Source organism: Poeciliopsis prolifica, unplaced genomic scaffold (assembly GCF_027474105.1).
Source record: "Poeciliopsis prolifica strain line A6 unplaced genomic scaffold, Auburn_PproV2 SCAFFOLD037, whole genome shotgun sequence".
NCBI classification, from domain to species: Eukaryota; Metazoa; Chordata; class Actinopteri; order Cyprinodontiformes; family Poeciliidae; genus Poeciliopsis; species Poeciliopsis prolifica.
Window position 1 is genome coordinate 3899446 of NW_026562412.1, and position 22193 is coordinate 3921638.

The 22193-nt window shown below is 39.1% G+C and overlaps 1 protein-coding gene across 6 annotated transcripts in view; it reads right to left on the reverse strand.

The window, feature by feature from the left end:
- Nucleotides 1-769: 769 nt before the first annotated feature.
- qkia (QKI, KH domain containing, RNA binding a) overlaps nucleotides 770-22193 on the reverse strand; it is an 82880-nt gene continuing 61456 nt past the window's right edge. Inside the window, exons 5-8 of one of the 6 annotated variants that reach the window (XM_055053492.1) lie at nucleotides 16320-16407; nucleotides 14244-14543; nucleotides 10992-11066; nucleotides 770-8706 (exon numbers count right to left, since the gene is read on the reverse strand). In XM_055053492.1, coding sequence (XP_054909467.1) covers nucleotides 8690-8706; nucleotides 10992-11066; nucleotides 14244-14543; nucleotides 16320-16407 — 480 coding nt within the window. In that variant the 3' untranslated portion in view covers nucleotides 770-8689. Of the gene's footprint in view, nucleotides 8707-9113; nucleotides 11067-14111; nucleotides 14544-16319; nucleotides 16408-22193 lie in introns of those variants that run through there. The other 5 variants (XM_055053488.1, XM_055053493.1, XM_055053490.1 and 2 more) reach the window with 5 other exon arrangements.

Consider the following 22193-nt stretch of genomic DNA (forward strand, 5'->3'; position numbering starts at 1 on the left):
ACCATCTAAAACTGCTCATTTTCACCCTAACTGCAACAAAACCAACTTCAACCACTTTTATAAAAATGCTTTATGCTACTTAATACACACTCTTGTAAAATATTAACAAACATAATTCATTTTAGTCAAATTTGTAGTTTTTAGACTGAACATAAAGGCAAATAGGAGCTAATTTAGAAAGTTTCTTGCATTTTAATGAAAATTACACTCAGACTCATTAGGCCACTTCTGAAGACAGTTAGTTGCACTTCTTGTTTAAGGAAGTTATCCTAAAAAAACACTGTGGTCCAACACATAAATTTCAATAAAATACACTCAGGTTTGAGGTTGCAATGTGACAAAATGTGGAAAAGTTGGGTGAACAAGAACATGATTGCAGGGCTCTGCATAAACAGCATCCAGCTCATTCAGGCTGTTAGCGAGTGGCTGACCTCTGCTATGACTTTGCTGCATGCAGCAAAGATGAGATGACACCTTTGTCTCTTCAGCCTCATTTGAGCTGATCTTGCAGAGTGGTAACACTGCTCTGTTAACTTTGAGCCTGATATATGACTGCTAAAGGTACAAAACCAGAAAAATAGGAAGGAGAAAATCTTTATCAAGGCAAAAAGAAAAAGGCTCCATTTAATCTGAACTCTTAAGGTCAGCTTTTTGTTTTCCCTTTAATTCCCTGTTGAAGTGTTTCACCTACCTGAAATCTTAGAGCAAATTCAAAGACAGGATGTCACGGATAAAGAAGCAATCATCAGTCCAGGTAGAGCAGTCAGAGTGAAGCTTGAAAATATGTTTTTTTTATTGCACACTTCAGGTTTTTTTTGTTTGTTTGTTTGGAGGGAAAGTGGGCAACAAAAAGTGGCAATACATGTTGAACAACCTCTGAATTTAATACCTTCAATAACAAAAGAAAACACACACAAATAAAGGCTACTTCACATACAAACTCAAACATAATTCCCAGGTATTAGTGCACCACTACATGAATAGGAAACTAGCAGTTTACAGTCATGCTAGCATAGGTTTCTGAAAGGCTTTTAATACTTTTAACTGCATATTCATCACAGTTATAAAAACGAGACAAAGTAAAATCCAGTGGGGATAAACTTGTTTCCATTTTGAATCTTGTTAGCTTTCACTGTTTAACCACCCAGGAGGGTTCGCCTGCAGTCTGACTGAACAGAGGAATGTTTGTTAAACAGAAGAAAAGGTCAACGATTGTTGGTAGGTGAACACATTTAAATGCCCCGAAAATAACTGAGATCTGCACCAGAGTCGGCAGCAGTGTGCAAACCGCCGTTTCCTGCACACTGTGGTCCAGTCAGACAAGAAGAAGAAGAAACCGGTTCTCAGCGGTGCAAACAGAAACTAGAAATTCAACGTTTAATGGTGGAATTCCCTTCCAGTTTAAAATATATTTACACATTACCCTGAAACATTTTTGTGAGATAAAGGGAAAGACCAAAATTAGCTCATTAATAATAAAAAAGTACAAAAATATATATTTTCCAAATCTGAGAGAAAGAGGCACTTCTACAATCTAACTGAAACACCTTAGGCAGTTTTTAATTCAAAGCGCAATTAAAATATGATTGAAAGAATTATTTATTTCAGCAATTCATTTGAAAAGGGGGAAATTCACAAACTTTATAGATTAAAAACAGACCGACTTATTTCAAACTTTTATTCGTTCTAATTTTGTTGATTATGGATTACAGCAAATTCACAATGAAAGAATTAACATTAAAAATTAGAAATGCATTGGCTGACGAGAATGACTTATTGGAAGGTTGAGTGGAAGGAAAACCTGTACTCGATCACAGGCAACTGCACGCTGCAAAAATATAAAATCTTACCAAGTATTTTGGTTTAGTTTCTAGTGCAAAAGTCTTAGTAGAAGATAAACCTAATTTATAATTAACTCATCAGCAAGAAATAGGTTTTAAGTTGATAATTCCTTAAAGGATAAAAGCAGATTGTTTCACTCAAAAAAAAAAGTATTTTTATAAGTTAAATAATCTGCCAGAGGAAGTAGTAATTTTTCAAAAATATTAAGAAAGTATTGACTTAAAACACACTCCTACATCTGGCTGAAAAGTTTAGTTTTGTCTTATTTCAAGCGTGATAAGATATTTGCTTTAAAAACTAGACCAAAATAGTTGATAAAATTTTGTGTATTTGCAGTGCAGCTGCAGAATGAGCCACAAAAAAGCAGCTTCCAAAGATGATGGCTGAATACAGAGTGTGCTATCCAAGTATATGAATGGAAAATTTAGTGGAAGGAAGAACAGAGTCAGGTAAATTTCCATTCAAGAGTTTGGAGGATAATCACAAGGACTTTTGCTGAATTAGATTCTGGTTTTAATTGAAAACGTAACGTCTCAGCGTCTGAATGAGGAATCCAGTCATATTGGAGTCCACTGGGTTTTATCAAGTCAACACAGGAGTTCACTTTTCTCCAGCTGTAATCATCAACAGCAACACACTTAACTGGTTGACATGTATCCCTCTGTGTCTAATCTATATAAATATGAATTTCCCTTTAATTTAATTACTGAAATAATATTTTTTTCTATAATATTCTAATTTACTGAGATGCATCTGTATGTGCTTCACAAAAATCAGAAATTCTCTCTGATCTGAACAAAATGGACGGATTTGAGCTGAAGTCGCTTGGTGTCGTACGGAAGAGGAAAAACACTAAGAACCAACCAGAGACGAGTAAGTCTGACAACCCTACATCCATAAAAAAAATATTTAAAAAAAACAATTTTGCTGCCTGTAATCACATCCCTGCCTCTGCTCACAAGTTTTAAAGCAGCTGATCCGTCTTCAGATCAAAGCAACAATCTGAATGTTAATTCCAGAGAGGAGAGATGTTAGCTCTGATGTTTTTGTTTTGTTCTTGCTGAGACATAAAAGGAATCACCGCGTTTAATGGCGAGGTTATTGTTGCAGTGAAATGGGGAGAAAAAAAAATGGAGAAAAGAGTGTAAAACAAAATAACTCCGGAAGTGCCATTTGTTGTGTTAAGGAATCAGGATTAATATCGTTAATCGTTTGGTTGAGTCAGTGTCAATACCCCGAATTAGTGGAAAGAGGAAAAAAGCTGCGTGAACCCAGGGAGGAGAAATGAACAAGCAGTACTGGCGGCGCTTCAAATGGAGAAAAAAAAAAGAAGAATAAAACTACCAGAAAAACAATAAGTGGCGGCCAGCTGAAAGCCAAACATTTTCCACTGAAAGTCTGCAACACTGAGCTTGTTTTGATCCCAGAGTGCTTCATATTGGCACGGTGCACTGGTGTGTGTCTAAGCAGCATAGATGCTCCCAAATGGCCCAGCGGTAGTTGTTCCGTCAATAAGCTGAACGGGGAGAAGTGCTCGTCGAACAGACAACAGCTGGAGATAACTGTAACGCCGCCCTTCCCACGGGAACAACAAAAATGGCCGGCTTTAGACCGTCTTCCATAAATCTGCTCAGAGTGTCAGCTGTAAATAACTTTTTTTTTTTTTTTTTAATAAATGTGTGCTGATGTGGCTTTCTGCCCAACACGTTCACAGTAACTTTAATCCCTCTGAGATGACTAATGTGAAGTATTTTTTTGAACAGATTGTGATGAGTGCTGCAGTAACTAATGGCAGGAGAAAAGCTTTATCTTCGGGGATTAGAGCGGCTCTTAAAAGTGGACACGTCCCAGTTAGAAAGAGGCCGCTTTTATGGCGGAAAATAACAAGAGCCAGGAAAAGTTTTACTGCATTTAATAATATAAATAACCTGAACAACTTAGCTGAAAACAAACTATTCAATTTAAAAGGCGCATTCCGTCCTCGTTGGTAGGTGGCACAAAATTTATTTCTGGATTTTGGCTTTTAAAGTTCCGATTTTTAAACTAAACTAAAAACATGTTTTTAGTTTGGAGTCAATGTCAACCTGAAATATAAATTTCTTCTTTATCTTCAACTTTGTAGCAAACACCTGAAGGTTTTGGGTCAAAAATGACTTATTTGGAGCTCTATCAGAAGAAAATAAGACAAAAAGGAACCCCTGATCCTGATGCCACCACCACCATGCTTCACTGTGTGAATAACATTCATTTTGTGATGTTTAAATATTAGAAATGTGACCCACAGATTTAATTTTAGATCAATCAGATCATAAAATCAGCTTTTATTATTAATTTTAGTCATGTTGCAATGTTTTTGTCGGGGGGGAAAAGCAGTTTTAACGAAGGAAACAATCAGTTGTGGTTCTGCAGCTTCCTGTGTTGCTGTTGGCTTTCTCAGAGGCAGATTAGCCTATTTTCAGCTAAACTGCACAGGATATCGGTCACAGTGGAAGTAGAATACCCTCTGCAATGATTGAGAAAAGTCACAAAAATCAAGCAACTTGACACTTTTGAGATCCACATTGTGCAGCTTTTTAAGACTCAAAACTGCAAACCCTGACACAAGCATGTCGCTTTCACTCGCCTTCATTTCCTGCAGGGTTCAGTGACACAGAGGGACAGGAGGACTAAGATTTGTCCATAAAGGAGACGGCCGGACGCAGCAGCAGTGCTGGAACTGAGCAGGCAGCGTGACAGCAGCAGTGACCACCATCCCACCCGAACCGTGCTCTCTCCTCTCAGGTCAGGGGTGTCCAAACTTTTTGTCACAAAATCACAGAGTCAAAAGTAAAAAGCTCAGAACTGAACATTTTTCATGTTTGCTGTATTAAAGGAAAGGAATCTAGTTTTCAACTTGTTTTGGCTTCACTTCAACAAGTTTATTCCCAGCTTGAAGAACACTTGTTGATAGATTTCGCCAACTTTCATAAATAAAATAAAAGCTGATTTGGGCAGTAAAGTCAAAACAAACACTTTCAGTAATAGTCGAATTTGTTTAGTTATAAAAAAGCTTTGTTTTGAAAAAACTCATGTTTTGTGCCACATTTAACATTCTGCATCGTGAGAAAATTATACTTGGTATGATTTTGTTTTTTGCAGCATCGACAGATCAAATTTGTATTATTCTTGAACAAAATCAATTAAGAGCCACAAATGGCCCTGGAGCCGCACTTTGGACACCCCTGAGTTAGGTTGTGTGTGTGTGTGCATATACGTGTGTGTGTCCCCATGTGTTGGTGAGTAAAGGTCGTGGCCATACGCTGGTTTTAATCGTGTTAGTCCGTGAACCAGACCAGGGTAATAACATTCATGAAACAGGTTAAAAACACAAGACAAAATATCAGCAAGTTAGTAAAATTCTTACTAAGAATGTTTTATTAAAATAAATGCCAAGAGGTTAATAAGAAAAATAACAGCATACACCATGAAAACTAAATGCAAGCATGTAAAAATACTTATGACAAGGAAACTAATAAAGTCGCTAATGAGTTAAACAAGCTGGGAGTTGGCAAGAAAAAACAAAAATCTAACAGAGAAGAAGGCAAAACTCCCCACAGGAGACAGCTTGAGATGGAGAAGAGGTGATGGGAGGGCAGGGGGAGCTGTGGGTTTCATAAAAATTAAGAAAAAAAAACACTCAGAAACATGATTAATATACATATAAAATGAGATTAGAAAAATACATTATAAACCTGTAACAATGGCTGTTAATTACATTATCATACATGTAGTAGGCAGGCCAGAGAGAATACGGTAGGTATAGAGTCAACCTTTCACCTGATGGACTTATCCAGCCTTTCACAATGACACAGCATGGTGGAACATTGCAGAGGGGATTTTCTTAATACTGTCAGATGCTGATTTGCCATCTCTTTCTCCACTTTAATATTGCATTTCAATTTAAAATAATAACACTGAAGTAGAAAACAAAAAAAAGAAAGTAATAATAATTCATTGACCTTTTGGTGTAACAGCGAGAGAGAAAACAGACTGCCGACGGCTCTGTTGGATCCAAGAATTTCTCAATTTCATTTTTTTTTTTTTTTCACCTTTCAGCAATAAGCTGTCAGTCGTTTCAATAACTGGAAACTGTCTGACTGTGAAGCAGGTGCTTGTTTCATTACCCAGCGCTTCCTTTGTCCATTAGAAATCTCATTACTGTACTGATAGTTTGTTGTCAAATTGACACGGAGATATGTGGACCGGATGACGCTGTTAAAACAAACACTTTCCCGTTCGTTTCCCTGAACGCTGCGTATTTTTCTCAGCTCATCATCCGAGCGTCTCATGGCAGACTACTTGGTTGCTAATGGCAGTTCAATTTGTTCAACATACAAAGTAAAATAAAAAACTTTAAAAACACAATAAGTCATATCATCAATAAAATCTAAATTAGAAGAAAAGATCTGCTCGTACAGCAGAGTAAAGGGCCATCAAGTGAAGGAAAAGAAAAACTTAAAATCATTTTCAGGAAGACAAAAACCATGGCACATATTTTAGCTGGTCAGAACGACTGCTATTCTTTTTGCATAGAGTAACTTGGGCGGCGCCACGGCGTAGCGACGGAGGCCCAGCTCGACTTTTTCCGAGTGTGTAACACTTGCCGTTCCTCTCTGCGCCATCTTGGTGGGTGCTGGATATCCTTTTTTTGTTTTTTTTTTAAATTGGTTTTATTTTAAAACACAACTGGAATACTAAAAAACAGAAACCACTGTTGATAAGGCACTTTGATTTGATCCTGTCTCGCTCTGATCTCCCATGGTTCTGACTGCTTTAGTCTTTCCTTTTCCCAATTAGATTCCAGGCTCCTCACCCACTCGCGTTCAGTTTTCCTCTGTCGGAAAAAGTTTTTGTTAATTTTTTATCATTATTTTATAACTGCAAGTAAAGTATCAAAAGCTAAAATTGCCAAAAATAGATAGATTTTTTCTCATCTCCAGCACCCTGTAAAATTATCTATTTTTTGTTCTCATCTGTATTTTTATATGCATTGACAGATATCTACATTTTTATATATTTATATATATTTATAGATATATATATATAAGACGTATGTATAAAGCAATTTGAACAGGCAGGCATGGCTTTCACATCCTATTTTTTCTTGAGATTTAAACGAAGGATCGTGGGCTCAGAAGCTGGACTACCATCAGAGGGAGGTGTGACACATTGTGGATGCACTTATGGATGGTTTGGCATATGTTAGGTTTCATTAGTAAAATAATTAAAAGAATAATATGCAGAAAGGTCAGGATTACGTCGACCTCATGCCCCAACTTACACACACAAAACACAGAGGACAAAAATTAAAACTAAACGGAACAAAAGGAGAAAAAAAATCCACTGTAGTAGGAATAAATCTGCAAAAATTGGCCAAAAAAAACAACAAACAGAAACAATAAACCTCTTGCTTGTCATGAGTGTCTTTTCCCTTGGCACTTCACTATAATCGAGTAGCATGTAATTTTAGTGTTAATTGCCTGTTTTGACCTCAGGAAAATAAAACTGAGCAGGAAGGGGTAAAACTCCTGTTCCAGCTGAAGGCAGACACCCAAACTAAAAATCACAAAGAGAGCCCTCTGCCAAACAGCTGCATAACTGCAGATATATTAGTCACTGAAAACCCTTTGGCTAAATATGCACACAATACTTTTTTTTTTTTTTGTCTTAATCTTTGTGATCACAGCTCAGCTAACTCATCGAGATATTCTTCTAAATACATCAGGCACTGGATAGTGGACGTAGTGTGGATGGGGCCCACGTCCCCGAAGCCTCACCCCACTTTCGTTGTAGTATTAATCAAAAACACACACTCACACACACGCACACAGACCCATCAACCCAAACTAACCCCTCCCATCACGCCTTTTGTTTTCCTGCCTCAAACGCTAAAACTCTGTTCTGACTTCCAGAGATAACCACCTGCTTTGTTTCAGAGACTGAAGCTAATTAGTTCAATCTGAACTGAAAAATTTAAAACAATAAAAGTGAAAAAAAAGAAAAAAAAAGCATTAAATCAAGACAGAAAAAAAAAAACATAAATCATAAAAAAAGCTCTTTTTGCAATCATTTTAGCCATGCTTTAAAAAAAAAACAGACAGAAAGCCATTTAGAGGGGCACACCCAGAATGTGTCAGCTCATAATTACAAGCTCAACAACTGAAATACATGTTTGGGGGGGGTCGGTAAAAAAAAAAAAATGACAGAAATTAAACACGTTAATGCAAGTGAACGTTCCCGTTCCTTCTGTTTCTTTCTCCGCTGTGGCAGACGGGGGTCTGAGGGGCGGGCGGGGCAGGTAGGGTGTTGCTAAAGGAAGGTTCTGGGGCAATTTGTGGGGGACCCCTCCGAAACCAAAACGGTCTGCTTCTCAGACTGGAGATGGAGAGCGAGTGAGGTCACCTAATCAGAGTAATTAAAGGCGGGTGGGTTCGGGGTTCTTTATTGCTTTATAATTCAGTGCAGATTCATGAGTAATACCACAAGCAGATCCGCCCGGTGCGTGATTCATGAGGAAAAAGAAAGAGAAAGAATGGGAACTGAACTAATGAACAGAGGAAAAAAAAATAAAATGAATAATCCACAGCTGTGTGTTTTTTTTTTTTTTTGTTGCGTTTCAGTGAAGAGTCTGCGTTGGTTTCTATCTTTTTGTCAGAACGTGTTAGGGTAACTGTATGGGCAGGCGCCTCTCTCTCTGCCACTTGCGTCCGAGAGGCTAGCAAAAGGCAATTACCAGTTAACTGATCAGCAGGCAGGCTTGGGGCGGCTCGTCATTGGGTGAAGAGTTCAGAGGTCAGAAGGTCATGTGTTAGTTGCCGGTGGCGGCTAGGTGGTTAGAAACAAAAACAAAAACAAACAGAAACAAAAAAAGATAGAAAGGATATTAGTGTCAGCAAGAAGAGACTGGAATGACATCATTTTAACAATAAAATGAATGCAATCTCACATGTGGCCCCTCCCCCACCCGCTGCTATGAGGTGAACCTAGCCTAAGCCACACCCCCTGAATCAGGTTGCTAGGCGGTTGGTTTAATTTAAGCGCACACTGCCCCCGAAACCACGAAACAGAAGCAAAGAAAAGCCGAACCAAAAAAAATTAAATTAATTAATTAATTAAAAAAAGAAAAAGAAATTAACAAAAATCTAGTGTTTTAGTGTATTTCACAAACAGTGTGATTAGTGGTAAGCTGATCAAAATAACTAGTTACGAGGTGCAATAAATAGATGAATCAATGCTTTCTGATTCTCTCTCTCTTTATTTCGCAGTATATTTTTATAGAATATAAATATACACAAAACCATAAATACATTTGATATAAAATGTTCCAAATATAAAATGACAGTACCTCGTGTACAACTGAAATATTAAAAAAAAGTATTTAGCTTTTTTTCTCAATATATTTGCAATACACTGCAGAGAACGCAAGCTACCTCAGCTAATGTCTGCGCGCGTCTATCTTTTCTAGAAAAATAATAAAGAAATTTATATCCTGTAGGTGAAATGGCGGCTGGCAGCAGTGCAGCTACTCGTCTCTCAGATACAGGATAGAAAAGCTCCCCCTTTGTCTTTGCTCCTTATGAGCAGAGGAGGTAAATGATGGATAGGAGCAAGCTTGCTCCGTTTTTTGGGGGGCTCTAATTTCACATCAGAGGAATGTCATTCTACACCTTAAACACTGCCTGCAAACTATTCATCTCTTTTAGCTTCACAGCTGCTTGAACCAAATCTCTTAAGATCGTTTTTGCCTGAGCTTTGACTTAAACACACACTGTCACTGTTCAGTACTACATGTAAACAAAATGTGCATACCACACTCAACCATTTAGCAGGTGTGTGGACGTACAGGTGCATCTCAATAAATTAGGATACCATTTATTTCAGTGATTCATTAAAAAAAAGAAACATATTGATTCATGACACACAAAGTGACATACTGTTCATTTATGTTCTTTTTGCTAAATAAATTAGCTGCATTTCTATTGACCATATAATTACGCAAGTTAACATTTTGAAATTAAACCCGACTGATGAAAACACAGCAATTTTGAAAACTTGTTTTTTGATAAGTTTGGCTCTAGGGTGAGATAGTTTTTTTTGTCCTTATGGAAATTGGATTATTTCACAAAACTGCAGTGGAAAATCTTCAAGGAGAAGATGACAGTAAGTAGTACAGTGTCATAGTGCGGCAGTTTTTAATGACCTATCGCATGGACAAACTTATTCACGTGTGATTTTAATTGTGTTTTTTGTTTAATGGGATTAGTATTTTTCTTTTTTTGTGAGAATATTGCCAAATTTTGTGCACATTTATAATGGAAACGCATCTGAAGACAGAAATCGACCACATTATCATAAAGTTCAGTGGAAGAAAAACGTTTGGTAGAATGAAAATATAATAAAATATATACACAGATTACGTGTGGCTTTAATATTTGCCTAGCAGATAGTCACTTCACTTATTTGAGTGTTAGCCATAATAGCTATTGCCAATAATAAGACAATTGAATGGAAGGGTAGCAGCACCTCCAAATCACACTTTATAGAAATCTTTATAATTTAACATGTCAGAATCAAACTTGGAAATTATTGCACAAACAACTGTCTGTTTTGCAGAAAAAATAATTCAGTTGGTCCTAATAACCAAGCTTTTTTTTCCTAATAAAATTGCTGATAATAGGACTAATTCTCATAAGTAAACAATAAACGGCCTAAATACTCTGTCATACAATTCACTGAAGGGATGATTGAAATAAGGGCGATTAAAATCATAAATCGGTATTAAAACATCTGAGATTTTATTTTTATGCCATATTTCCCACTACTACCAGAAATTAACACTGAAAATGCATCACTTTGTGTGTAATGGATCACAATAATAAAAGGCTTTAAATTTCTAATTTTCTTACTAAAATAAATGATTCTTTCAACAATATTCTAATTTATTGAGATTCTCTGCATAGGGCAGGTAAGGTGGGGGAGGAAAACAAAAAAAATATAGTACAATACAGACAATGTACAAGTTTCTGACTAAGGCAGTGAGGCATAATAGGCATAATATTCATATAAATGCATCAGTCAATAGCAAAATGTAGCTAGGAGACTAAACTGACCTCTGTCAGCGGTCACAATCCTTTGGTAAGGATGGACCCGCGTGTCATGCCGTCTCACTTTAGTAGCCATTGCACCTAGATTGTAACAGGTCCACAAGGTTAGAAACCGTTCACTTTGAGGAAGGAAAAAAAAACAGTCATCTTTTACAGTAACAACATTCACATTTCAACCATTAGGACTTATAATGCTTGGATTACACAATACAATTAACATAATACAGATTATGGTACATATACACAACACATATATCTTTTTTTTTTCTTTTTACAAGTAGAAAAACTTGGTAGAAAAAAAATAATACATCTTTTTGGAGATTTGCTTTAAAAACTGTATAACTTAAGTACTAAACTTCCACAGTGCTCAAAGATATATGGGTGGTAAAGAGTAGGGGGTGCTGGGCTGTCTACAGGAATAATGTGAATCTCCCTGTGGGATCCAGAAGGGAACCGAGAGAAATTTGTCTCTTTATTTTTGAAAGGTGGGGAAATCCAATCCAGCTCTGATGGTAATTGAATCGTGGCAGACACCACCTGCCTCTCCACCTCTCCTTCATTTTCTCCTTCCAGCTTTTCACCATTTCTCTTCTGGTCAATCTGCTCACTGACGGCACAGCCAGTCATTTTCCACCTATATCTGTCACAACTGATTTTCCCCCTGCTGCAGAGGTTGACACGGCTTCATATGCATGACACAAACAAACTGTTTGCGTGTTGCAAGACGTGCAAGAGTTATTAAAAAAGTGATGTGTGCAGGGATTAAAAGCAAAAACAGAAAGTCTCCCAGAGAAAACATCGTCATATTGAGGTCCAAATTCAACAAGACTGTTGTTCTGAAACTGTTGTGACAAGGTTTACAAAGAATCTAAAAAGTCTACACACCCCTGAAAACAGGTTATGCTTTCTTTTTTAAAGTAATGACACCAAAACAAATAATTTCACAACATTTTCTTGAATGTGGCTTTATGTCTTTCTAACACCTACAGTGTTGCCTTTACTCAGCTTCCTAAGTAGTTACACAAAAACTCACACCTTAAGACATGCAAACAAAACAATGCACATGTTGGTATTGTTGGGGACTCATTTGGATCATCAGCCATTTGCTCTGTTTGCAATCAGTGAGATTCTTTCTGATAACTTGCGATGCTGATACTTCCAAAGTTTCAAGCCTCTTTGATCAAACAATCTCAAGATAACCAGAGATATCCAGCTGCAGTCATTCATAACTCTTAGAATCTTTACTAAATGTTCATCTACAAACTCCACTATATCCAAACTCCACCAACTGTGCTCAATGCCAAACCCTACAGTTCACATCATCAAAAGAACATCATGTTCACAGTGAAGCACGGTGATGGCTGCGTGATACTTTGGGCCTGTTCTTCTTAATCTCGTGCTGAAAATTAGTCAAGATGGAAAGAATTATAAAAAATCCCAAATTCAAGTCAATGTTGGCACAAATTCAGTAACAGGAAGAGGAATTTCCACTTGCACCAGGGTGTCCAAGATGAAAGCACAAACAATTATTTCCACAAATAAACTTCTCCTGCCTTTTTTATTGTGTCTGCTCAATAATAAGCGAAATATGCAAGACTTTACTGAAACACACCAAACAATTAGTGTACAAGAGCCAAAGCACACGACTTACAGCAGCCCGACGTACAGCACGGATCCAAAGGAACAAAAGAAAAGTTTCAACACAGGAGGACTGAAGTCTGGAATGGCCCAGTCCAAACACAGACCTGAAGAAGGTTGTGCAAAGGAAATGTTCTCTCAATCTGACAGATTTGCAAAGACGAGTGAACAAATGTTGCCATGTCGATACGTCAATGCAAAAACACAGAGCATAGAACTAATAATAAAGTTATTTCCATACTATATTTTATTATAGTATGGAATAAATTATAGTATTATTCCAAACAATTTATGGCCTGTTTTCCACTGAAATAATTGACCCGTTTCTCATTTTCCCAGGGGTGTCTAAACTTTTCACATTCACTGAGCACAACTCTAAAGAAGCCGACGACCTGCCAGTGCCTGGATACAGAACTGCATAAAGCAGAGCCACATCCGTGAGAGTGTGTGAATGCGAGAGGTGTGTGTTGCTGAAGGCACCGATCGATAGTGTGAGTAAATAAAATGCACTAAGCTGGTGTAACCCTGAAAGTTAAAGAGAGAAAAGCCAGTCAGCTGTCCCTGCCTGTTCTACACATGTTTCCCAGCGGCACCTATGACGCTCGGGTCAACTAAAAAAAATTACAAAAAAAAAACACAAAAAAAGCTCCCGGCATGAGATCTTAAGAGACATTAGAGGAGTTTGTGTCAAACAGAGATCCGCACAAACTGACAGAGGCTCTTTTGTCTCAACCTGGGAGCAACATTCCAACAGTCCTTAGCACAACATATGCTGCACATGTCAGAATATTCAACAGATGTCTCTTTGGTAGCAGATGTGTTGAGCTTTAAGCACCATTGAGAATAAGAATAATATGTGGAGCTAAATATTTAACTGTCCCTCCTGACAGAAACTAAGGAGGATGTCAGGTAAAAAGCAGAGAAAGCTCAAGTTTAACAGGGGTGAGGCTAAGACGATGTGAGGAAGGGAGAGGGGAGAAAAAAGGGCATACTGGAGGAATTTAATGAACATCCCCAATGGGAGCGAGAGAGGGACGGTCTCTAGGCATCAAGGCCTGCCCGCGGAGAACAGCGTGCAGAAATGATTTCAAAAGCTGCAGAAATCCGATGGGATCTGCCGCCAGACTGAATATGCCTCCAGGCCAGTGCATGAAAAGGTTAGAGAGCAGGCTGCATGTAAGAAAGTGTGTTTCTGTCAGTGTGCCTCACTTCATACTGAGGCAGATTCTGCTATAAACCTTGCAGAGAAGAGGCAATGTAAACCTGAGAGCGGATTTGTTTGGCCAGAGTGAAACTAAAAACAGTGAAATAAGCTCACTTTTGGAGTAAAAAGAGACTTCAACAGCCCAGCGTTCACACTGTAACGTCTGTCCCCCTTTCAGTATATTGCAGTGTCCGTATGAGCAATCACCAAGAGCTCCACCAGCACATCCACCCTGTGAGTGTATCTGTTTTTTTTTTATCTTCAGGTGGACACAACATATTTACCTTTCAACAAGTCCTGACTGTGGCTCATGGTAGCTGCGTCCAGCACCCCGATTCCGGGGAAAAACAAGCTGCCCTCCTGTCCAGGCTGGCTAAAGTTGGCCGCTGTACCCAAGCTCCCCCAGGCTCTCTTACCTAGAACCCCACTGTGCTCGATGGGGTACTCCAGCAACGAGGTGGGTGCCAAGGCGTAGGGGTACTCATAAGGGGTGGTGTAGATTAGTCCGCCGTCTGGTGTGGGAGGCACCAAGGTGGGGGTGCCGTTGGGCAGCATAGCGGCCATCTGAGTGGGCCGGATGAGGTTCATGATGGGGGCCCCGGCCGGCGTTGGGGGCCGGAGTGCCGGCGGAGGCAACACCTGACCCGCGGGGGCCGCTATGAGGCGGGGGCCCTGAGCGGCCGCCGCCGCTGCTGCAAGAGAGAACGCAAGGGGGGCTGCCATAAGCAAGAGAGCAAAGGACAGGCGCAGAAAGAAAGAAGGAAGACAAAGTGCAGCGTGGTCGATCAATATCACAGATGGACAGAAGAAGGGCGGAAACACAAAGGAGGAAAAGAAAGGTGAATGGGAAGGAAGGGGGGAGGAGGGGAGAGGACAAAAAGAGGAGAGGAGCAAAAAGGAAAATTAGTTCATGCAATGATCATGGTGGTGAACCACAAAAGCGACAGTCTGTTGCAAAAAAATGTAATCAATACAACAAATCAACACAGCCAAAGATAAAAAATGAATGAAACCCTCCCCACACCAAAACAGAAAAAGCACAAAATACAGCTGTGACCCACTGGACGCGCTCCCATCACCACAGCAGCTACAACCTTAATGGGAACAGTGAGGTACAGACACAACAGAAATGACTGCAGACAACACCGATAAAAACAGCCACAGCAGAAACACTGTGGGGTTTTCACACAAAGGTTGATATTGCGACATATTGCAGATCAATTTAAATGGATTGTTAGCAGTCAGCTTCTGTTGGATGTGAAAAACATTTTTTAGCCGTTTTCTAAATAAATCAAGTGCTTCTGTGACTGCAGTTAGATGCTTAGCTTAATGCAACACCACAAAAGAAAGAAATAAATGCTTAAATTGGTCAATTAAAATGCAAATTTCACAGATTGAAGCGCAAATGTGCAAAATAATTAATTCTAGCACCATCTGAAATGAAAGCAGAGATCACAAAGAATAAAACATGCACAGGTTCTGGACTGGCTGGCGTAAAAGCTCAATGTTAATGAAACCATGTGACTGACATGCAGAATCAAGCGGATGGAAACAGGTGAGGAGGAGGATGTACAGAGGCCTGTCAAAAAATTCTAAATATCATTCAAATGTTTGTTTATTTCAGTAATTCAATTCAAAAAGTGAACCCACTACAAGAGGGACACATTTTGAGAGCTAATTCAGATGATTGCAGCTTAGAGCTTATGAAAACCCATAATTAGATTTCAGAAAATTAGAAAAAAAAACAAGGCTTTTAATACAGTAATGTTGCTCTATTAAACACAGAGCCCATCTACTGCAATGTAAAAGATCTCAATACTTGGTCTGGGCTCATTTTGCATTAATTCACACCTTGAGAATCACTGCAAAACACTTGCTCAAGTTTCAAGAACTTGCATAAGAAAAATAGACTCACTTTTAATATTTAGCAACACACCATACAATCACGCATGGGGTGTGGACCTCATCATGTGCTTTTTTTCTACCACAGTTTGTCCTTCCACTCAATTTTATATTAATCTTGTTGGTTACCTTAATCCATCTTATTTAGAGGTGAAATATCCCTGACTATTAATTTGGGGGGTTTTATATGCCATCTCAACATTATACATTTTGGTATAATAAATTGATTAATGCATCATTTTCACTTTTAAAAACTGAATTACTAAAATAAATTATGTTTTTGATGACATCCAATGTACGGAGATGTATTTATGGATAACAAAGGGAAGGATGAATGGATAATTGTTGAGAAGGAAAGAAACATAAAAACAGAAGTGGTCCTGGATGTAATACAGAAAACAATCTGATTGTTTAGAAAGCTTGTTAATCATTTGCTGTGGTTTAAGTTAATGTGAAAACACTAAATCTTGTTACAAATTAATCTGTTGTTAGTTCACAAGTAAGACAAACTTCTGGCCTGGTTATATATGGTGTGTGTTATGAAGGTATTAGCCATGTGTGCTGCCTAATAGACCGATCAGTTGACTTACGTGTTTTGACATTGTTGTCTCTGTATGTCCCGTTGAGAATAGCCAGCTCCATCAGCTGCATCTTCTTCAAATTGTCTTCACCCTCAGCCTGAAAAAGAGAACCAGACAAATATTTATACATTCATATATATATTTCGACAACTAATCCAAACTAGACCTGAAACTAACAATTATTTAGCAATGGGTTACTCAAAAATTAATCTGATTAATCAATGAATCACATAAAAAATGGCACATTCTGCATATTTTTTATTTAACTATGCAAGTCTTTTAGAAATATACTAATAGATTCAAATAAATTCAACTTTTTTTTTTTCAAAAAAGGAGAATTTTATTGCCTTTAGTGAACGTTGCAAATGCACAGGATGCATCTGCAGCTAAAAAAATACTTCCAAAACTTCCTGTGGCTGGTTTGTTAATAATTTTTGGGATTAATTGATTAGCAAAAGGTTCTTAGTAGGAAATTTGGAAAACATATAGTTTTTATACAGTTTTGGCTTAATTACTGCTCTTACGCAAGTTGTTCTTTGAGCAAAGGGCCCTTTTTTGAGTCTGTATACCCCAATTAACAACAAATTGATTACTAAATTAGCTGGTGATTATTTCAGTAATCGATTAATTACGATTAATCGTTTCAGTCTTAAGCCCAACACAGTGAAGGAACCTACATGCCAGGCGTTTATGTGCTCCCATGGAGCCGCTGAATCGTTTCAACACGACATGTTAATGTTCTCTACAAGAACTGCCTGGACAGGGCTTAGTCAAACATGGATGGGGATAAGCTAAAGTGCCATTGTCATTCCAGAGTGGCTTGTTGTTGCTAAAATGCTGACAGATACATTAAGTGTGAGAATGCATATTCATAATCCATATCAGAATGATAATTACTGTAATTTTCTTTGCTCCCCTGTGCGCAATCAAACTCGCAATAACCGCCCTACCTAATGTCAGTCCTGTCAATTAATGTTTGGATAAATAAATACAAAAGCAGCAGCCACTGTCATTATTGCCAAATTAGGGAACTGAAATTATTCACGGAAAGCAATTAAGATAGCAACCTCCCGCCCTCCTCCTAACACCCATCTCTCCCTCCGTCGCCTCAATCCCTCCCCCAGCACCTTGAAACTCCATTTCCCCTGGAGCTACCAGACACTCAATAACCATGACAACACAAAAGCCCCTGTAATTTCCCAGGTAGTGCATCATATTTAAGCTTGGCTGGTATGTGAATCATTTTCCAAAGTGAGGAGAACAAAAGTGTTCGCGGCAAGTTTCACTGACCTCACTCCAACCAAAAGTAACTATCGATTTTGTGGCTTTGTTGTATCTTTTTGGAAAACGTTTCAGTTCAAAAAGACGGACTGGTTGCGCCGCCGTGCGCAAACCGCATCTTCATGTGGACGACGAAATAAAAGGCAGCTGACTCCGTTCCTCTATTCAGTCTCGGAGCGGAGGGCCTCTTCGACAAATTGGTAGTTCAGCAACAGCGTGTCGCATTCAGAGGATGATGAGGAAAGAATGGATGTGGAGGGGGGAAGAAAAGGAGGACTCGGAGTTAAGCCCTCCCTCGAGACCCCTCGTCAACACAGCCACAGTGAGAGAGAGAGTGACAGAGGCTGGTCTCCCCTGACTAAATATAAGGCTGGAGAGCTGTATACTGTTTAGTCTGTGAAACAACTTCCTCTTAATTAAAGAATTCAGCCTTCATTTCTTCTGCAAACATCGGCCTGTTTTTTTTTTTTTTTATAGGAGCATTTTATCAGGGTATCCAGAGAATTTGGAAAGTCAACTTTTTAAGGCCTTTTTAACGCCAGCTTGAATAAACTTTAAGACTGAAAAAAATGTCAAAAGTAGGGGATAATTTGGGGATCCCACAGGCTCATTAGGGCAGGCAACAGAAGTGAGCCAGTGGCAAAAACAAACACTTTTCTCCCAGTTGGTGAGACATCTACACTTACCTGTCATAGACATAAAAAAAAGCTAGCTAGCTAGAAAAGGGGTATATTAGCAACTGGCTACCAACCACCCTGAGTCACAAAACACACTGAACATGCCTTTGCAAGACAAAAATATCCCACAAGAAAAAAACAAAGCTACATATGAAATTAAATAGGGCAGTCACGCCAAAATGTATGACTTTTGTTTAGGCTGAGCAACATTTTTTAAATGATTTTGAGGCCTTAATTTTAGTTAAATTAAGTTAGGGATTTTTATAGCTGTTTAAAATTATATCCCACACAGATATAGGACAAATTTATACATCAAAAGAGATAACTGACTACAATGATTCTAGTTATATTGCATCTTTATAATATTTATTTATGAAAAAGTCCAGCGCACCTTGACCACACCATTCTGTGTTTTCTCTGAAAAGAGTCAGCAGTTGTTTGAAAGTAGGCCAGGCCAATGGAGAATAAGAAGTTTCCATAAAAATTCTCAACAATACATTCGTTGCTTTCTCAAGTTGATTTTTTTTGGGACTACATTTATCTTTGCCATGGTGATGTATAAAAAGCTGCATGAGAAGGATTATGGCAGGGAATCTCTGGGTATCAACGAACGTGAACCTGCTGCCCAATGGAAACGCAGAAAGAAACAGCAAACATCACAGCAATGTTTTCATATTTAAAGGGTTGTTGGGAGAAAAAAACTGAAAAATAAAGAAGCTCAGCAGCAGAAATGTTAGAGAAGCTTATGTGCATCTATGTGCATTTTATTATGACAGACGTGCAGGTCTGCAGGGGTTTAAGAGGCACACACAAAACGATCCCAATCCAACCTACTCTGTATAGGTGGCAACCTGCCTGTTGAGAGCAGAGAGAGACAAAATAAAGAGCAGAAAGACGGGGGAGAGCAGATCCTCCAGCTAGGATGAGGTGAGCGCTGCTCTGTGGAGAGGCTCAGTGGAGGGCAGATGATACAGCTTCATGCTCAGTAACTGTGCCAGCAAAGCCAGCCAATACTATTGGATTGAGTTTTTAGACCTGAAATGAGATCATTTATGATGTGAAATTATTAAACCAACAGTTCCTCTCTTATTTAAGGCCATGCTGCTCCAACTAGTCTCTTGTTGGGAAAGAGGAAAGACAGTTGCATAAAGAAGTAGATTTAGACAATGGAACATGTAAAGAATACAGATTTTTTTTCTGTCAAACAAATTAAATTAAACTGCTTTTACGGATTGCGCGAGAGTCCTGTGAAACTCCCCTCCCACTCCCATCCAGGAGTATTGTGACTCCTGGAAAGGTTCTCAGGAAAAGAAGACAAACTCAAAGTGACTCCATACAGGATCATAAAGCAAACAATGATCCTGGCGACTATGCTGTGCAGAAGCTGGGCTGACTTTCATCATGTTGCCTCATGTACGCTGGGCGGAAGCACAGCTTTTACACCACCATGAAGAGCAGTTAACCGTTTAATGTCAACTTGCCCAGGATGTCGTCACAATTAACATACTTCTCAGTCAGCATGCAGATGCCATAATATGTCAGTCACTCAGAGGATGGCAGAGTTGCAATCCCGCAAGAGTTTGTAATGCTGCGGCTGCTGAATACCTGGGAGAGGGACGAATGCTGGATTAGAGGAAGAGGGGGATTCAGGGGAGGAAGTCTTAGCTTTTCCCTGCCGTTCACACATGCGTGCATGTGACAAACATACACGTCCTCCTGTTGCTGTCCATCAGTGAAAAAGCCACTCAATAAAGCCGCTCTATCCACAAGAATCTGATTCAATCAATGAGGCCTATTTGTGAAATCAGCAGAGCGGTAAAAGCTATCTGAGACAAGCAAGAGGGGAGGGGAACGAGGGAGAAGTAGGAAGGGAAGCGGACGGAGATGGGCTTTAGTAGGTGAGCCATGTCCTACCAGACAAGCCTGCGATGAGATCAGTTGACATAAACTACATCATTGCCATGTTTCTGTGTTTAGCATACAAGTCCCATGGCCTGAATTTGGACGCAAATTAGGTCCATCTTGGTTGGGTGATTTTGTGTTAAACGTGTTTTAAAATGTATGGTTCTAGAATATATTAGAGTTTTAAACCTGTTTAAGAAATATGTTGAGAGACGTTCATCAGAACATATTTGATTAATCACACCAATATATAAGTATAAAAATGATCAAAGACAGATCTAACAGCGTACAAGCAGTCATTAAAATCCAGTATGCTGATGAATTGTTGAGTCACCTGCGTCAGCAGGTAGTGAAGAGCACATTACGGACCAATATCTATCTTTTTTTCAATTTAATTTTTTTTTTTTTCAATTTAAAAATAAAGAGAAAAGCAGGCACAGCAATATATTTAGAGATATTTATCGTCTTCTATGTTCAACATGTCACTTGCATTTATGCTTATTTTAAAACAAGACTATGATAGTAAAGTTTTACTTGTTTCCATTAACCAGATCTTTTATTATTTTTGGTAGAAATTATATGGGACAAATGTGGGAAGTGTAATAGAAAGTCCACACACTCAAAACCCGTGACATGTGTCCATATTCTGATTAGAGTGAGACCCTTATATTTGCCGGGACAACCGCAAGTACTTGAAACTTCCTCTAAAAGTGCTTAAAACTGCCAATTTCAATAGCTCAAACAACAAATGTACATTAATATATTTTAATACACAAAGTGAAAAACATCTGTGAACCGCCGCAGAAGCTTGGGCATTCAGTCAATCAGCGCTAAGAAAATGTAATGGTGATCTTGGGCTGGCTAAATTACAAATACCAGCCAAAAGTGTGTAGAATTAAACCTTCTTATTTCAGCTTCCTAAACAGAATTTTCTTCAAAATATTTTAGATATACTTTATGTCAAATCAAGCAAATTTTTGGCAAACAATTTGGCGTTGTGTTTCACAAGAAATCTGGAAATACTAAACCGCAAACAGGCGGGGTCCACTTTGCTAAAACTGATAGTAGCATGGTCATTAATGTGAAACAGATAAAAATCTCTCCAAGAAATCTTTGTTGAGGTTCCTAACTTTGATGCCTGTTCTGACCCAAGCTTGTTACAATACGAATACATACACAAACTGCAGCTAAAGCGAGATTTTTGTTTATTGCTTTGTTCTGTAGGCGCGTTTGAAATACAACAAGAAACAGATGACTGAATGTCTGTCTGCACCCAAACGCCCCTTTTGACGCTCCACTTTCAGGCCCTCTCTTTGCCAAACCAACTGATGTAAACAGCCACTTGGGTTGGGTCGGCTGAATTCGCTCATGTTTATAGACACAGCCGAGGGGTGGGGTTTTTTTTCTTGCTCATATCTGGCAGGAGTGACTAAATGCAGCTGAGCTCAGAAAACGGAATGAAAAGGAAGGGAACAAATAAGTCTAAGAGGAGAAAAGGCCCACACAGCACGCATAAGAGGCAGAATGAAAGATCATCTTTGAGTTAGTGGGGAGATGGAGAGATATGGAGAGAAAAGAAAAGGGACTGCTGGAGAACAGGAGACAAGAAAAGACAGAAAGAATAGTGAAAGCCAATTTGTCTGCTCCCCAGTGGCCTGACACTGGCTAAGGCCTGCTTTCCTTCCCTGGCCTTGCTGCCCGTCATCACAAACAGACGCCCAACCTCACACACACACACACGCACACACACATTTCTGAGGCCTCAGCAGGGCCAGGGTCAGACTCTCTCCAAACTACTCCAATTACCTGAGCAGTAAACACAGCCTGCCCTGGCTGCCACCTGGGAAACAGAGGCTGTGTGTGCAGAGCCGAGAATGGGAAGAGAGAGGGGGAACGGAGGAGCGGCTGACTACATGTACAGGGCTGGAACTGGTGGTACCGGCACAACTTTACCCCTCCTCCCTGTCACCGCTCCCCTTTTGGTTCCTTCCCAGGCTCCAACATCTGGAGGGAAATGATTATT